The sequence below is a fragment of the Globicephala melas genome, chromosome 2, assembly GCF_963455315.2.
Source record: "Globicephala melas chromosome 2, mGloMel1.2, whole genome shotgun sequence".
NCBI classification, from domain to species: domain Eukaryota; kingdom Metazoa; phylum Chordata; class Mammalia; order Artiodactyla; family Delphinidae; genus Globicephala; species Globicephala melas.
This window is the reverse complement of record NC_083315.2, coordinates 68273087-68290127: the sequence shown is the minus strand read 5'-3', so window position 1 is coordinate 68290127 and position 17041 is coordinate 68273087. Positions and strand designations below refer to the sequence as shown.

The window sequence follows — 17041 nt, the reverse complement described above, 5'->3', positions numbered from 1 at the left end:
TCACCTCCTCACTGACAGCCTGGGAGCTGGTGCTCTTCCCCAGAACGACTTATGAGGAGTGATGGACGGTGAAACATCCTGTAAAGGTAAAGTGCTAGGCTGCCATTTGATGATTAAAATCGACTCTAATGGTTGAATATCATTTTTCTGATCCGTTTGCTAAATTTCTGGCATTCCTCTTTGCCTAGAAAGGAAGTTCTGACTTCACACTATGTAGAAAAGAGTCAAAAACAAAAATGAAGGCTGGGTCTTGATGGATGAGCAGCTGGTGGGGAGAAAGGAGATTTCAGGGAGATGGAAAACTTACATAACTTCTAAAAGATCAATTTGTTATGCTTGAAATAAAAAATTTTGCAATCCATTATAAATCTACAATTTATTAAAATTGTGCTTTTTTTTTTTTTTTTGCGGTACGCGGGCCTCTCACTGTTGTGGCCTCTCCCGTTGCGGAGCACAGGCTCCGGACGCGCAGGCTCAGCGGCCATGGCTCACGGGCCCAGCCGCTCCGCGGCATGTGGGATCTTCCCGGACCGGGGTACGAACCCATGTCCCCTGCATCGGCAGACTCTCAACCACTGCACCACCAGGGAAGCCCAAAATTGTGCTGTTTTAGAGGTAAAGTACCATCTTAAAATGTCAAGATAATGGTTAGCTGGTCCTCTCATTTGATGGGCAAGATGTTCTGTGTAGCTAGTTACATGGGACAAATTCTAGGTCTTTCATTCAGCAAGAAAGTCAGAACTGTCCTACGTGAGTGTCTAAATTGGAAGGAAGTGGCTGCACAGATGATTTTTCCTTCATTCCCCTTGAGGCTGCATTTCCTTGAAGGCCCTGGTGATAGGTTTGGGCCAAATTTATAAAAATGTAAAACTCTTCCTAATTTAATGGGTTAAGATTCTGTGTAGTACCAGAAAAAAAAGGATGTATTCCAAATTTAAAAAAATTAGTATATGTTTAAATGGTTGCTGTACATTATGAACATTATATTGTACTCATCAACAGATCTGAAAATGCTTCTATCAAATTATAGGCTTGGCCTTTTGTGATACTCTGAAAGTATCATAAAAATTCTATATCCTAATAATCATTTAAAGATAAGTACCAAAAGGGGCAAGAATTGGAATTTAATATTTAAGACACAGCCTGGTAGATACATTTGAAGAACTCGTTGGCCTAATGGGCCACAGAATATCCTTGGTTCTGGCCCCCTTCTTTGTGGGAGGGTCCCCCTGCGGGTGCAGCTTGCAGTGTATTTTGGGTCTGGTTCCTATGAAAGGTACAAAGAGAGGGCCAATGATCAGGGTTGTCCATCCCTGTGGGGTCACTAGAACCAGGCAGGACACCCTGGTCTAAGGCTGCCCGTACAACCAAAGCATACTTCTGGTCCTCAGGCCCTTAACTGTGATGAGCCGGCCAATCTGGAGAATTTCATTTACAGAAAATTCCATCAGTTGCTCCAATGGTTTTATCACAGTACTGTGTTTGAAAAGAAAATCTTTAAATACAAAAGGAAGGAGCCATCCAAATGAACAGCAACTGTGGAAAGCCTGCAGTAACTTTATCAGAAGAGTCTGTTATCTTACACAGACTTTTTGAATCAGAGACAGAAATTCCTATATTAATTTGTCCAATACTAATTTTGTAAACAAAAATAATTAAGCCAGCAAATGTACTTACTTTGGGGTCAGAGAAAGAGGGCAGTATGAAGGGATAATAAGAAGATACCAAGTACTGAGAGTATTAAGGTAAACTGGTATGCAGCTACCAGAGAATTCAATTCTGAAATAAAACTTTGTCTTGTATCCAAACAGGAAGGGCAGAGCATGCTAAGACTAGCACAAAGGCAGACCAAGGACCCTCTCAAAGAGGCAGCGTACTCTTTCCCTTCCTGCTCTGAGATAAAGTGCCTAATAGCAGCTTTCAAGTTCTAGTGGGAGAAACAAAAATAAAGCTGGGCAATCGCACATTACCATACAAATGGTTATTTTCTTACCATATACTTACAAAATATGTAGAAGTACAACATAACTTTTATATGCAGCAGGCTGACACTTGCTAGCTGCACTAAAGTATCATAGTAATTACCAGCATGAAATAAAATAAAATAAGCATATCACCTAAAATGTTGAACCAACATTTTCAGGGGCTATTTCTCTACAAAGAAAAATGGAAAGCCATTTTAAGAAAACGTTAAAATAAAATAAGCTAATGGCTTTAGGGTTTTAAAGCAAAAATTCTCCCCACAAAATAAGAAAAAAAAAAAAAAAAGACAAAAATCAGAATATGACCAGACTGCATAACTCCCTAACAGGAGGAAAAAACTGAATATTGAAATATGATATAAAATACAAATGTATGACATTCAAAACACAATGGGAGGAAGTAGTAAACAAGTTGTACCAGGACATGGCATGATTTATTTTCAACTAGTAAACAGATAAACAAAACTAAGAGTAAGAAAATAAAAGACAGATAATGTAGCAAAAGGGTATTTCTCTCTAACATGATTGGCCATGATTCTCTAAAATGTATGGTCAACAGAGATAAAATTGAAGGAAAGTTTGTATGGAGTTATTTCAAAGGATGATCTACATTTTAATTTTCTTTTGATCAAGGTTTACCACTCTCTATTCATGTTTTAGGTTTTATTTTTAAAGAGTAAATTTGTGCAAATAATATTCCCTGGGGATTGAAAATAGGGGAAATAAAACCCAGTCAAAAGTAGAAACAAAACTTGGTGTCAGGGGAAGGAGATAAAAATTACATTCACTTTTCCAAATGAGTCTGAACCATAAAGAATGGGCTTTACCTTACTTTTTTTGGTCAGATATTTGAAATCAATAAACTGTTATTCATATATATTGCTTGTGTTAAAGAAAAGATAATCAATAGTGAAAGCTGTTCTTATACAAACAATAACAAAAAACCAGAATAGAACCCCAGAATTCTGTTTGGAGGGATGTTTGTCACTAATGCCAAAAGCCTCATCTATCAAATGTTTCTCTCCTTTGACAACTTTGAAATGACTGTGACTTAGAGAACGTAAGACTGAATTAGAATGTGAAGCGTGGACCTGAATAGGAAGGAAGGATAAGACAAGAGTGGTATTTACAAAAGAGAGGCAGATACATGTGCACAGCACCAGACTTTTCAAGTAAGCAAGTTCAGCGCCAAACTAACTGAACTAAAATTTTACATTTTTAAACTTTCCCCATTATTTCCCAGAGTAGAAAGCTGTAAAATGTTTTAGCTTGGTGCTATTCACTAGTGGGATGAACTCAAAAGTGTTTTTTCTACAGCTGAACTGGTTCTTAGTCTCAGGACTTTAAGGTATCTCCAGTCCAAAGTGTCCTGAACTCTGCCGGCTTCTACACATCTAATTTAGGACCTTTCATTTTTTCCTTCTTTGAAATTGGCTAGAGAATTCCTTCATTATGACAATGTGTTCAAACACACACCACATGAACACACTGAAAATCTATAAATAATTCTAACAGCCAAAGGATACTTTTTTATCAGAATTACCCAAAGAAAGTGATATTAGAAATAATGCGACTACAAATATTTTTTAAGATTCTATTTAATACCCATGGTACTTAAACATTCAATTTACTGTCTATTTCTGGATATTGCTGGATTTTAGATTCCATAAACCAGATTCTGAAGGCTTATTGAAAAAGCCAGGTTCCTCAATATGGGAAATTCTATCTGGCTGTACTTTTAGATAGTTATTATTTTTCTACTTTTGAAAAAATATTTTGAATATTTATATATATTATATATATATATATATAATATTAACAGAATACTCCAATAGGTCATATTCCAGATAAACATACTACAATTTGCATCATACCCAATATTTTAGATATTAAAATAAAGGTAGAATTTGGGATAAACTGTCTGACATATTTCCTAACATAAGTGTTCATGTAGAATATTAGAATTTAAATTGATATTTGGCTCTATAAGCTATTTTCCCTGTGTATTGTATGTATCTATTAGCAATAGAGAAAATTTTGGAATCATGGTATATTGAACCTGATTTTACAGAAGCAGATTTGGAACCTCTCTGGCTCTCCTTCCACAAGGCTCAGTGAGTCAGTCTGGGCAATGCACACCCTTGCCATGACTCACCCACTGCAGCCAGGCTCAGGAGTACTAATATGCGATCCTAGGACAACACTGACACTAGCGCTGACATTTCTGAATCATTCTTCCAAGTAGTAAAAAAAGTATAGATATACATATAGAGATCTGCAGCTGTACTAATTAATTCAAATAGCAGCAGACAAGGAAAATAAGCACTTAATTACCTTGCTTCATAAGATTAAGTTCATTTTGTTTGCTATATTAAGTTTAAAAATTAAAAAAATATCAACTTATTATAAACAAGTTAAAATATGTATAATACAACTTCACGGTCAAAACATTTGAGTAGTCTATGAAAACAGGAGATACTTTGTTCTTACATTTGTTTAAGTTCCATACATGATTTTTCAATCTGTCTCTTCCAAAAGAATCCATAAAACAGTTGTCTTATTCTATGGGAACCAATTTTGTTTATGGATTTTTTCATCACAAAAATACTTAATTACTTGTACGGGAGAAGAAAAAACAAAGAAATGGGAAACAAAGTAGCTCTCTCCCACTTGTTAGTATTTTCTTAAGACACTCTGTACATAAACTATCTGAACTTCCTGAACCATTTACAAATGCATTTTCAAAAATTGAAGAAAAAAGGTTAGAGTCTAAAAGTGTTATTTTATACACTGACTACACAATACATATTGAAAAAATACACACACATATCTTAAAGATAAGGTTCTCCAAAGGTTTTTCGGCATTCCATCACTCCTGTACTTGGTGGTCTGTCACAGTTGTGAGTACTCTTGACTTGACTAGGTGTGAGACGATCATATGCCACCTTGTATTCTTTATCAAATGCATCTGCAAAAATTCATAAAGAAATAAAGGCATAAAGAAATTTATATTTGATATTATCAGCAATCAAGTTCTTGTAATACTACAGAACCACAAAATTAGAAGCCAAGAAGGAATCTCTAGGTCATTTCTGCCAACACAGAATTTCAGAGCTGGAATGGGGACCTTAGAGTCCGTAGCATTTAGAGCTAGGTTACACAGACCACTGAAATGTGAAGTACTAAGATGTCAACTGTTTAAAATTCTTCTTTCCTAAATTAAAAAATTTGGTAAAATACATATAAAATTTACCATCATAACCATTTTTAAGTGCACAGTTCTGTGGTATACATACAGTTCTGTGGTATACATTCACAGTTCTGAATGTATACATATATTCATAATGTTGTGCAATCATCACCACCGTCCATCTCCATAACTCTTTTCACCTTGTGAAACTGAAACTCTATACCCATTACATAATAATACTCCTCTCCCCTCCCCCCAGCTCCTGTCAACTCTAATTCTACTTCTGTCTCTATGATTTTGGCTTCTTTAAGTACTTCTTAAGTGGAATCATACAGTATTTGTCTTTTTGTGACTGGCATATTTCACTTAATATAATGTCTTCAAGGTTCATTCATGTTGTAGCATATGTCAGAATTTCTTTTCTTTTTTAAGGCTGAATAATAGTTCACTGTATGTATATATCCCATTTTGCTTATACACTCATCCTTCAATGGACACTTGGGTTGCTTCCACATTTCAGCTATTATGAATAAGACTGCTATAAACATGAGTATACTAATATCTCTTTGAGACCCTGCTTTCAATTCTTCAGGGTATATACCCAGAAGTGAAATTGTTGGATAATGTGGAAATTCTATATTTAATTTTTTAATGGAAATGCCATATTGTTTTCGACAGCAGCTATACCATTTTATATTACTACTAACAATGCGCAAGGGTTCCAATTTTTTCATATCCTTATTTTCCAGAAAATAACCAACACATAATTTTCTGGGTTTTTGATAGTAGCCATTCTATCTAATGGTATGAGATGGTATCCCATTGTAGTTTCTTTTTTTTTTTTTGCGGTACGCGGGCCTCTCACTGTTGTGGCCTCTCCTGTTGTGGAGCACAGGCTCTGGACGCACAGGCTCAGCGGCCATGGCTCACGGGCCTAGCCGCTCCACGGCATGTGGGATCTTCCAGGACCGGGGCACGAACCCGTGTCCCCTGCATCGGCAGGCAGACTCTCAACCACTGCACCACCAGGGAAGCCCTGACACCACCTTTTGATGCACAGAAATCTTTAATTTTCATGATGCCCCATTTGCCTATTTTTTCTTTTGTTGCCTGTACCTTGGGTGTCATATCTAAGAAATCACTGACAAATCCATGTCATGAAGCTTTTGTCTTATGTTTTCTTCTAATAGTTTTATAGTTGTAGGACTCACATTTAGGTATTCAACCCATTTTGAGTTAATTTTTGTATAAGGGTCCAACTTCATTCTTTTGTTAAGTGGATATCCCATTTTCCCAGAACAATTTATTGAAAAGACTGTCTTTACCCCACAGAATGGTCTTGGCATTCTTGTCAAAAATCATTTTTACCATAAATGTGAGGGTTTATTTCTGGGCTGTCTATTCTATTCCACTGGTCTATATGTCTGTCTTTATGCCAGTACCACACTGTTTTGATTACTGTAGCTTTGCTGTAAGTTTTGAAATCAGTTAGTGTGAGTCCTCCAGATTTGTTCTTTTTGAGATTGTTTTGGCTACTTGGGGTCCCTTGAGATTCCATAAATTTTAGGATGGGTTTTTCTATTTCTGTAAAAAACATCATTGGGGTTTTGACAGCAATTGCACTGAATCTGTAGATTGAGTAGTACTGATATCTTAAGCATATTAGTCTTCTAATTTATGAACGTGGGGTATGTTTCCATTCATTCACATGATCTTTAATTTCTTTGAGCAATGTTTGTAATTTTCATTGTACAAGTCTTTCACCTCCTTGGTTAAACAAGCTCCTAAGTATTTTATTCTTTTTGATGCTACTGTAAATGGAATTGCTTTCTTAATTTCATTTTGGATTATTCATTGCTAGTTACAGAAATTCAGCTGATTTTTTGTATCTTGATCTTATATCCTACAACCTTGCTGAATTCATTTATTAACTCTAATATTTTGGGATTTTTGTTTTGTTCTATTTTGATCTGGTGTGGAATCTCTAGGGTTTTCTATACATAAGATCATGTTGTTTATAGTTTAACTTCTTCCTTTCCAATCTGGATGCCTTTTATTTCTTTTTCTTGCCTAGCAGCTCCAGCTAGAACTTCCAGTACAATGTTGAATAGAAGTGGTGGAAGAAGGCATCCTCTTCTTGTTCTGGATCTTAAAGGGAAGACTTCCTGTTTTGCACCATTGAGTATGGTTTTAACTGTGGGTTTTTCACAAATGCCCTTTACCAGGTTGAGGATGTTCCCTTCTATTCCTAGTTTGTTGAATTTTATCAAATGCTTTTTCTGTGTCTATTGAGACATCATGTGGTTTTGTCTTTCATTCTATTAATATGGTGTATTACATTGATGGAGTTTTTTATGTTGAACCAACATTGCATCCCTGGGATAAATCCCACTTTGTCATGGCAAATAATCCTTTCTCTATGTTGCTGGATTTGGTTTACTAGTATTTTGTTGAGGATTTCTGCATCTATATTAATAAGGGATATTGCTCTTTCATTTTCTTTTCTTGTGATGTCTTTGTCTGGGCTTGGTAAGCGTAATTATATTGGCCTAACACATAGAATGAGCTAGGTAGCACTCCTTTTTCTTCTACTTTTTTTGTCAGTGTTCGTGAAGGGTTAGTGTCTTAGTTTGGGCTGCTGTAACAGAATACCACAGACTGGGTGGCTTAAATGATGAACATTTATTTCTCACAGTCTGGAGGCTGGGAAGTCCAAGATCAAGGTGCCAGCAGATGTGGTGACTGGTAAGAGCACTCTTCCTGGTTTGCAGATAGCTGTCGTCTCCTTGTATCCTCACGTGGCTGAGAAAGAGAGGGACAGCTCTCTTCTTTTTCTTTTACTTTTCTTTTTGTTTTTTTTGGCTGCACCATGCAGCTTGCGGGATCTTAGTTCCATGACCAGGAATTGAACCTGGGCCACAGCAGTGAAAGTGCTGAGTCCTAACCACTGGACCGCCAGGGAATTCCCTCCTCTTTTTCTTATAAGGATACTAATACCATCTTAGGGGCTCCAACCTCATGATGTAATTACTTTCCAAAGGCTCTACTTCCAAATACTATCATATTAGGGCTTCAATATATATGAATTTGGGGGTAGGGAACACAAACATGCAGTTCATAACAAATGGTATTATCCTTCTTTAAACATCTGGTAGAATTCACCATCTGGTCCTGGGCTTTTCTTTGTGGGACGATTTTTGATTACTAACTCAATCTCTTTACTTGTTATAGGTCTATTAAGATTTTCTATTCTTGAATCTGTTTTATAGTTTATGTCTTTCTAGGAATTTGCCTGTCTCTTCTAGGTTATCTAATTTGTTGGCATATAATTATTTATAATAATTATTTTTATTTCTGTAAGGTCAGTAGGAATATCCCACCTACTTATTTAATTTTTGGCTGCGTTGGGTCTTCATGACTGCATGCAGGCTTTCTCTAGCTGCGGCGAGCGGGGGCTACTCTTCGTTGCAGTGCACGGGCTTCTCACCGTGGTGGCTTCTCATTGCGGAGCACGGGCTCTAGGTGCACAGGCTTCAGTAGTTGTGGCATGTGGGCTCAGTAGTTGTGGTTCGTGGGCCCTAGAGCGCAGGCTCAGTAGTTGTGGTGCACGGACTTAGCTGCTCTGCGGCATGTGGGATCTTCCTGGACCATCGAACCCGTGTACCCTGCCTTGACAGGTGGATTCTGAACCACTGCGTCACCAGGGAAGTCCTGGAATATCACCCCTTTTATCCTAATTTCAGTAATTTGAGTCTTCTCTCTTTTTCTCTTAGTCTAGCTTAAAGGTCTGTCAATTTTGTTGATCTTTTCAAAAACAAACTTTTGATTTCAATGAGTTTCTCGATTTTTAAAAATATTTTCCCTGTTTCTCTATTTTATTTATTTCTGCACTAATATTTATTTCCTTCCTCCTGCTTGCTTTGGGTTTAGTTCGCTCTTCTTTTTCTAGTTTCTTAAGGTAGAAACTGCTTTCACTGAATCTCAAAGTTTTGGTATGTTGTGTTTTTAATTTTCATTTACCTCAAAGTATTGTCTAATTTCTATTATGATTTTTTTGACCAATTTGCTATTTAGGAGTGTGTTGTTTAATTTCTATATACTTGTGAATTTTTTATTTTCCTTCTATTATTGATTTCTCTTTTCATTGTACTGTGGTTAGAGAACATACTTTGTATGATTTCAAACCTTTTAAATTTACTGAGAGACTTGTTTTATGGCCTAACATTTGGTTTATCCTGGACAATATTCCATGTGCAGTGGAGAAAAATGTGTATTTTGTTGTTGTTGGATGGTGTGTTCTGTAGATGTTTCTTAGGCCTAGTTGGTTTACAGTGCTGTTCAAGTCTTCTATTTCCTTGCTGATCTGCTGCCTAGTTGTTCTATTATGGTTGAATGTCTATTTCCCCCTCCAATTCTGTTAGTTTTTACTTCATGTATTTTGGGGCTCTGTTGTTAGTTGTATATGTTATAATTATTATAAACAATTAATAATTCTTGGTGGATTGACTGTTTCATCATTATACAATGTCCTTCTTTGTCTCTAAAGTCTATCTTTTCTGATATTAATATAGTCACTCTAGCTCCCTTTTTAGTACTATTTGCATGGAGTATCTTTTTCAATCCTTTTACTTTCTATTTGTTACTCTAAAGGAGGCCCAGCACAATAACTGAGAGTAGAAGATGATCAACCAAAAATGTTTGAGACCTCCTAAAATATATATTTAGCTACATTACATTTTTTCTGAAACAAGCTTAATGTCATTAGTGATATGACACAATAGTTAAAAGCATGGGATTGGAAATTAAGACTGCTTGGTTCAGATATGGCTCCATTATTGCTGTGAAACCCAAGTTTAAGTCATTTAACCTCTTGGATCCTCAGTTGCCTCAGTAATAAAATGGAAATGATAACAGTACCCAGCTCATAGGGATTTTGAGGATTATATGAGATAAAATATAGAAACTACTTGCTACAATGTAAGGCACATAATGAGCCCTCAAAAAATGTTAGCTTTCATTATTTATCATTATTATTACCAACATGACCAAAATATCAAAGTATCTTTTACCTTATATTAAAAAAATCAGACACAGTTGTATTATATTAATATAATTTTATATTAAACTAATTAAGACTACCAATATAAAAACACTTTGAAAACTCTACCATGATATATAAATATTACATGTTATGCTGAATTACCTATATCAATGTTTTCTCTTCCCAGTGCCACAAGTGAGAGAAACAGTATTTCTCTATATAAACTCCTAGGGGGAAAAAGAAGTGGAGAAGATATTACTATTCAAACAGTCTATACATATCTACAAAAATTTTTATGTTAATATAAGCGTGAAATATTCTGACAAATCACTCAGCAAACAATATGAATCTGCTTAGAGGAACAATATATTCATTTAAAAGAATGACTTACCTCTGTCTTTTAAAATGAGGACATTTATTCAGTGTCTCTAAAATCTGACTCATTGGTCCATAGACATCATTCATTTTAATGCTTTTTACCATATTTTTCAATAGTTCCTGGTTAAATGAATTATCACCTTTTTGCAATAAATGGACCATTGGATACTTCTGGGCTGTAAAAGAACAAAAGAGCAGATGAAGAAAAATGTTCTGTGTAGAAAGCAGAATGTAATTAAGCAGCAACTGACAGCTATTTAAAAAGTTACAAAGCAATAAAAATAAATTAAGGGCAATAGATAAAAGAACTGAAATCTAAGAATGAAGTAAGAAGAAAAAAGGAAGAAATAAGACAAATAATGATAAAAATAAGCTTGAAGGCTCAAATACACAATAACTAAAAATACTGTTTTCCTTAATACAGCCCCTGGAAGGAATTTTAAATCAGCAGCCTGGGATGGAGACAAACAAAAAATAAGTACAAAGAAGAGATAGGGACAAGCAATGTGCTAAAAACAAAACTCTACAAAACAAAACCCCTCCAGCACATACACAGCACCACTCAAAAAACAAAAACAAAAACAACCCCTTGACCTCCAAAGACAATAATACTAAAAACATCAAACTTAACACTCACTCTCAAACAAAAGAGTACGATTTTGACCTGTAAGACAAAAAGTAGTGTAAAATAAAAGTCAGTTACACATTAGTTTAGGCTATTTAAAGCAAGTAGAGAGTACTCTCATATGAAGGACATCAACATTCTATGACAGCACTTACTGTGGGCATTCCAGAGGATGTACAACGGCTGTCCTGGATCCTGATGTAATTTCATATTGTCCCACAACATTTGTATTAAAACATATTTACTGTCTTCAGACATACAGTGGCGAGGAATCTGTGTTGAAGAATAAAAAAACATTCATTAATGATCCTTATATGACAATGTTTTGTAAATATTTTATAAAGAGCCTTAAAAATATTTTTTTAGGATGCATGTGTGCAAGAGAGAAAAGAGAACAGAAAAATCACTGATTTGTCTGCATTTTATAACCTACCGAAGGGAGATGACCTGAGTTGAGAAGCCAGCGATCCCTAAAGTAGCAGATTTAACAAAGTACTAAGATCAGTGAGAAAGGGTACCATGAAGGGCTAATCTTGACCAGCTTATGACTAAGGCTCCACAGAAAGATGAATCCAGGAGCCCCATTCTCCATCAGTTCAAGACCCTAGCGAAGATGCTCTGACTGAGTTAACCTCTCATTCACCATGTACTGAAAATCCAAACACATGCACCATCACAGACATGAAGTACAAGAAGGGAGAAGACAAAGTTCCTGAACTTAGACACTTTGCCATTTAGTGCCAGTGACAGCATATGAAAAAGAAAAAAAATGCTTTAATAGAGCAACATATCAAAAATACGAGTGAACATATAACAAACTACTTAAATGTTAAACAAAAATTCACAGTAAAGTAATGAGAATGGTAGCACATGACTGCGATATGAATTACAGGTGTCCAACTAAAGTGTTAGGCTTATTTCTGAAGGAGGTATGAGGCATGAGTGGGGCAAACTCACAAAGTCTTCTCATAAGAGTCATTTACAGTTTATTCTTGAGGCTATAACAAAAAGTCAAGTCCATTTTGTGTAAACTTTGTAAGAAGTCTAAAAAACATGACTGTCTTACTGCTAGACTGTAAGGAGAAAAATTATTTGCAACAACTTTATTGATTCAAATGGTTATTAAAAATATTCAGCATAAAATTACTTTTTTGTCATTAGGAATATGCAAACATTACAATGGTGACAGTAGCACTGGCTTTTAGTTAATTTTTACTCTCATACCTTTGAATACTTGTTACAATGCTCAGAAGAAAGAATCAATCCAGGTAAATTACTGGGTAAGTCAAGACGTCTAAAATACCACACCAGGTTCCAAAAAACAATTGGATGATGGTCCACAAAGTCTGCCACTGTTATTGCATGATCACCTTCATTTTCCAATAAGCTTTCAAGTTCCTTCCATACCACTAAAGGACTAAGATATGGAACAGTGATAGGATCTGGACTTGGGAGGTGCCATTCTAATCCTAAAGAATCCTGTTGAATAAATAAAAACCATAAATAGCAATTACAAGATTGATGATACTAAATCATTAAAAAAAATTCCTGTCGATGATTTCCATATAATTAGAAATGAAACTGTATCATGTAACAAGACACTCTTCTTAACAATAATAAAATTGAAGCTTATAAGGCTGTTTAGCACAAGGGGAACAAACTCATATGTAAATTATCAATGTCCAAATTGTAAAAAACACCAAAATACATACTGTAGCTCCTTGTAAAGTAGTTGGCAGGCTGCCTGTAGGAATGAGCTTCTGTCCTCCATTGTCTTCCTTATCCAAGGTGCCATAAGTACTAACACTCCTGGCCATTGGAAATACTGGACATTTTGACAAAGCTGCTTTTGATCTATCAGCAGGGATCTGAATACTTCGGGCACATGTATTTTCGAGCAACTTTGATTTGCTTGGGCATTGAAAAAAGAAAAAAGCGTATCACTGTCTAGATTTACTTTATTTCACTGACCATGTTCTTCTCTTTAGAATCAGAGCTGCACATAGCAAAGTAAAAGGAAGGAAAGATGTTAATCAGGCTTTGGCTGGGAAAAAGGATACAGTTTAAAGTAGCCTAGTCATGTTAATTTCCTTTTTATCCAGTAAACTTTAAATATACAGAGTCATTCATTTGTTCAAAACATTTAGTGGACTACTTTTATACTGCAGGAACCACAGTAGGCCCGAGGATACAAAGCAAAAAAAATAGGCACCTATTCTTTCAGGAGTCAGAGCTAGTGGGAGACAAAGAAAGGGCTATAATAGACCTATGATGAAAGAAGGGACACACACAGATTTGCAGTTTTGCAGTCTAAGCATTCAGGATCAAACAGGTCATGCTAGCCTGCTAGTACTATGTAGGCATTTTCTTTTGCACATGCATTTACCAATATAGCTTCACTTGCCCAACTATATTTGGTGTATTTGGCACTTCTCCAAAATGGAGTCGATTTCCGCATTTGTTTTAAGCACAGACTTACTTGTATTAGGCTTACTGTGTAAGTCTTAGTTTGATTTTATAGTTCATCTATCAGCTCCAAATGTTTTCTTAGATTATTAAATATTCCTAAGTAGAAAATTAAATATTGCAAAGTAGAAGTACCTCAGTACTGACTTAATTCCTCAAGAGAGAGAGATAATTAATTAGGAATAAGAACTTGAGATTAAGAATCTATTATACATAGGAATTTAAACCTTAAAATGGTCAGCTAATTCTTCTGTCATTACTTGAAATGTATAGTATATGTTGTTAAAATATAGTTCCACATAATCATAATTACCTATTTAGATCAAAATTCCCTCGAACAGAGAGAACAGATGTGTCAAGACCAGAGGTTGATGTTGAGATACAAGACTGCCTTGTCTGCCTTGAAAAGGAGGATGGAAAATGCATATTTTCTGTAGACGGGCTTGACTTCAAAAAGTATCTGTAATGTGAATCAAAGGAGCTTTTTGAGAAAAGAGATATTCTAGGAAACATGATCCTTAAACATGAAGGGGAAGAAAAGCATAAATCATTACCTTCCAGGTCGTCTTAAATCTCTTATTTCGATGTTCAGAAAGGGCAAGAAAAGATTGCCACAAAATGGGCAGGTTGTATTGAGATTTGAATCATCTGCTGTCCAGCCAGCCATGATTTCCTCATCATGGACAAGACAATCACAGGTTCTACAACGAGAGCAGCTCGAGATAAGAACCTATGGGAGAAAACAGCATTTTATAAAGTAAGCCGGTTAGTGCAATTACAATTTAAAAACCATTTCAATTCATATATCTACTGGAAAAGTAAAACTCAGAAGGATTCAGAAGTTACAAATGAAGAATGGATTACATTCAGTACATTATATAATATACTCATCTTTAACTATTTCACCTAAGTCTATTCCAAAACTTTTGCCTGAAAGGGAAACTTGCATTTAAGTGAGGATTTTTACCATTATAATTACGTACTATAAAATCTGCCATGATTTTATTAATGGAAAACTAAACCCAAGTATTACTTTGTTAATACACAAAATAGGTATTGGTAATTACATGTTATAGATCTGTGCTACTCAAAGTGTGGTCGCCAGTAAGGAGCTGGTCCACAAACTCTTACTGGTTTGTGATGAGCTAAGTGAAGAAACTGAGAAGAGGATTTGGAGACCTGTAAACTAATTGCTGTAACAGCTAAGTCGGTGATCAGTAGATTTTAGAAGAGTAACAGCCATGACAGATTGGAACTTAAAATCAGCAACAAAAAAAACCCTGGTCTGTCACTACAGACAGTTTAAGAAACATTGCTATAGATAAATGTAAATGCTGTCATTACATTAAAATATAGAAATTCCTGAAGCCATCAGAAACTTTGTAAACTGCAGCATCAGTGCTCATCATTTATTTTCCAGCTGCATGCAAATTTATTTTCCAAATTTATGCGAATTAGTGTGAAACAGAAACACAAATGTATTTGGAAGCAATTTTTACACAAAAATTAGGGAAAGTTTTTAAAGTGTAAAACTATAACCTTTTTATTGCAAGAAAATGGGATACAGCAGCATACCCAGCAGATATCTACATCAAACTGACACAAAGAATGAAAAACATGATGGAAAAAGTTGACACAAATGCCAAAACTGCTCCCTGTATCCTCATCCAAAAAGTGTGCCTGCACAGCAAAATTAGTTACAAGTGTTTAAGTTGTGAAATAGGGACTCCGTGCTTCCACCGCAGGGGGTGCGGGTTCAATCCCTGGTTGGGGAACTAAGATCCCGCATGCCGTGTGGTACGGCCAAAACAAAAAAGAAAAATAAAAGTGTAATAAAAATTCAAAGAGGACATACATAAAACAAGGGGTAAATATAAATACTGGAAATAAAAATGCTTTTGTATGTTGATAAACATGAAAGGAAGTATGGAACTTTTCTAAACAGAAGAAGTCATGTGACTTCAATAATCTGAAATACTAGATAAATTTTAAGTTTATTCAGGAGCAATATACATTCTGAAATTTTCAGATGCCATATATTTAACTTTTTATCACTCTACCAGAGACTATCAGCACTTAAGAAATGTAAATTTTATTAAGTAGTACATGAAGATGTTCTTTTGATTAAATTGTACCTCCATTGCATAGTTCTGGAAGATATTTGTATTACTCATGTTGCAGGAAGATGCCACTTCTGATTTCCCAGGTAAGGCAAACTTGGACAAGGATCCTGTTCATTATTAAAAAACAAAGAGCAAAACCATTAAAATTAACAGAAAGGATATGAGAATCTTTCACTTTCATAAATTCTCTGGTAAAATGTCAAACAGTTTTATTTAAAACTATTTAAGATGATAAAGGTAATTTAAGAAAAAGCAAATAAATAATGAAAAATGTTTTTCAACATATGCCTTTGTGTACACCTAAGGAAATGTGCTTTAATTCATTACTCACTTATTAAGCACTTTGTACAGACTAGAAGGCATTCCAGTTGTTTGTAATTACTGTTTTGCTGTTTCTATTCTTACATGTTTTAGATAAAAGAAAGTGTTTAGTTCTAAGGTCTAAAAAGTATAAAATAGCTGATCTTATTTCAGATCATGAAAAGAATTACCGGCAACTCTCTGCCTTATAAGGATCTTTAAAATCTGGAACAGTACTCTTGCTTTTAAACACTAGGGAAGAGTTTCCAAGTACATTCTTAAGAGCAAAGGGATATTAGCAGGTATTAAAATGACAACAAAATAAGGGCAGTTCTGTGGTCAAGTCAATTGCTGACAGTGGCTATATCTAGTTAGGAAAACTGGAAGTAATCAATACATTTTCTATACTTTTTTTTCCCCAGTAGTTACTACATTTTATGAATGAACAATGGTATTTTTATAAATATAAAGGTTAAAAAAAAGTAACAGTATAAACTATCAGTTCCAAGAAATAGAGAGGATAGGAAAACATGTTAAACACCACCATGGGGATGCATAATCCAGACTAATGATCTGATTGCTTCAGCAAATAAATGACAAGGGAGAAAAAAAAGATAGCTCTAGAGCTTCCTCTAGCCCTAGGCTCTGCCACACAGACAAGCAGAGAGGTGGAGAGAGAGCTGAAGCTTCACATCATCCTTGAAGATGATTAGAAATGGTGGCAACTAGAGTTCTTTCCTGATGGTCCCCCAATAACCTTCTGTAATCCCCGTCTGCTAAAGCTAGTTCAAAATTGCTATCAGCCTTGACTAATTCAGTCATTTATGTGGGCAGCCTACCTCTTATATCTCATCAATCTACAGCACAGAATAAATATTCTTTTTAGCAAATACGAATCAGGTTGTGAGGTAAGTCTTATTTACTTAGCTCAATAAA

General features: G+C 35.3%; 1 protein-coding gene across 6 annotated transcripts in view; it reads right to left on the bottom strand.

The window, feature by feature from the left end:
* Positions 1 to 3562: 3562 nt before the first annotated feature.
* Positions 3563 to 17041, bottom strand: part of DENND4A (DENN domain containing 4A) — a 132855-nt gene continuing 119376 nt past the window's right edge. For 3 of the 6 annotated variants that reach the window (XM_030875216.2, XM_030875217.2, XM_030875220.2), the window contains 10 exons: positions 15818 to 15912; positions 14237 to 14412; positions 13996 to 14142; positions 12929 to 13127; positions 12441 to 12695; positions 11372 to 11489; positions 11229 to 11255; positions 10605 to 10767; positions 10376 to 10440; positions 3563 to 4950 (listed from right to left, as the gene is read on the bottom strand). In XM_030875216.2, coding sequence (XP_030731076.1) covers positions 4814 to 4950; positions 10376 to 10440; positions 10605 to 10767; positions 11229 to 11255; positions 11372 to 11489; positions 12441 to 12695; positions 12929 to 13127; positions 13996 to 14142; positions 14237 to 14412; positions 15818 to 15912 — 1382 coding nt within the window. In that variant the 3' untranslated portion in view covers positions 3563 to 4813. The remainder of the gene's footprint in view (positions 4951 to 10375; positions 10441 to 10604; positions 10768 to 11228; positions 11256 to 11371; positions 11490 to 12440; positions 12696 to 12928; positions 13128 to 13995; positions 14143 to 14236; positions 14413 to 15817; positions 15913 to 17041) is intronic. The other 3 variants (XM_030875218.2, XM_030875219.2, XM_030875221.2) reach the window with 1 other exon arrangement.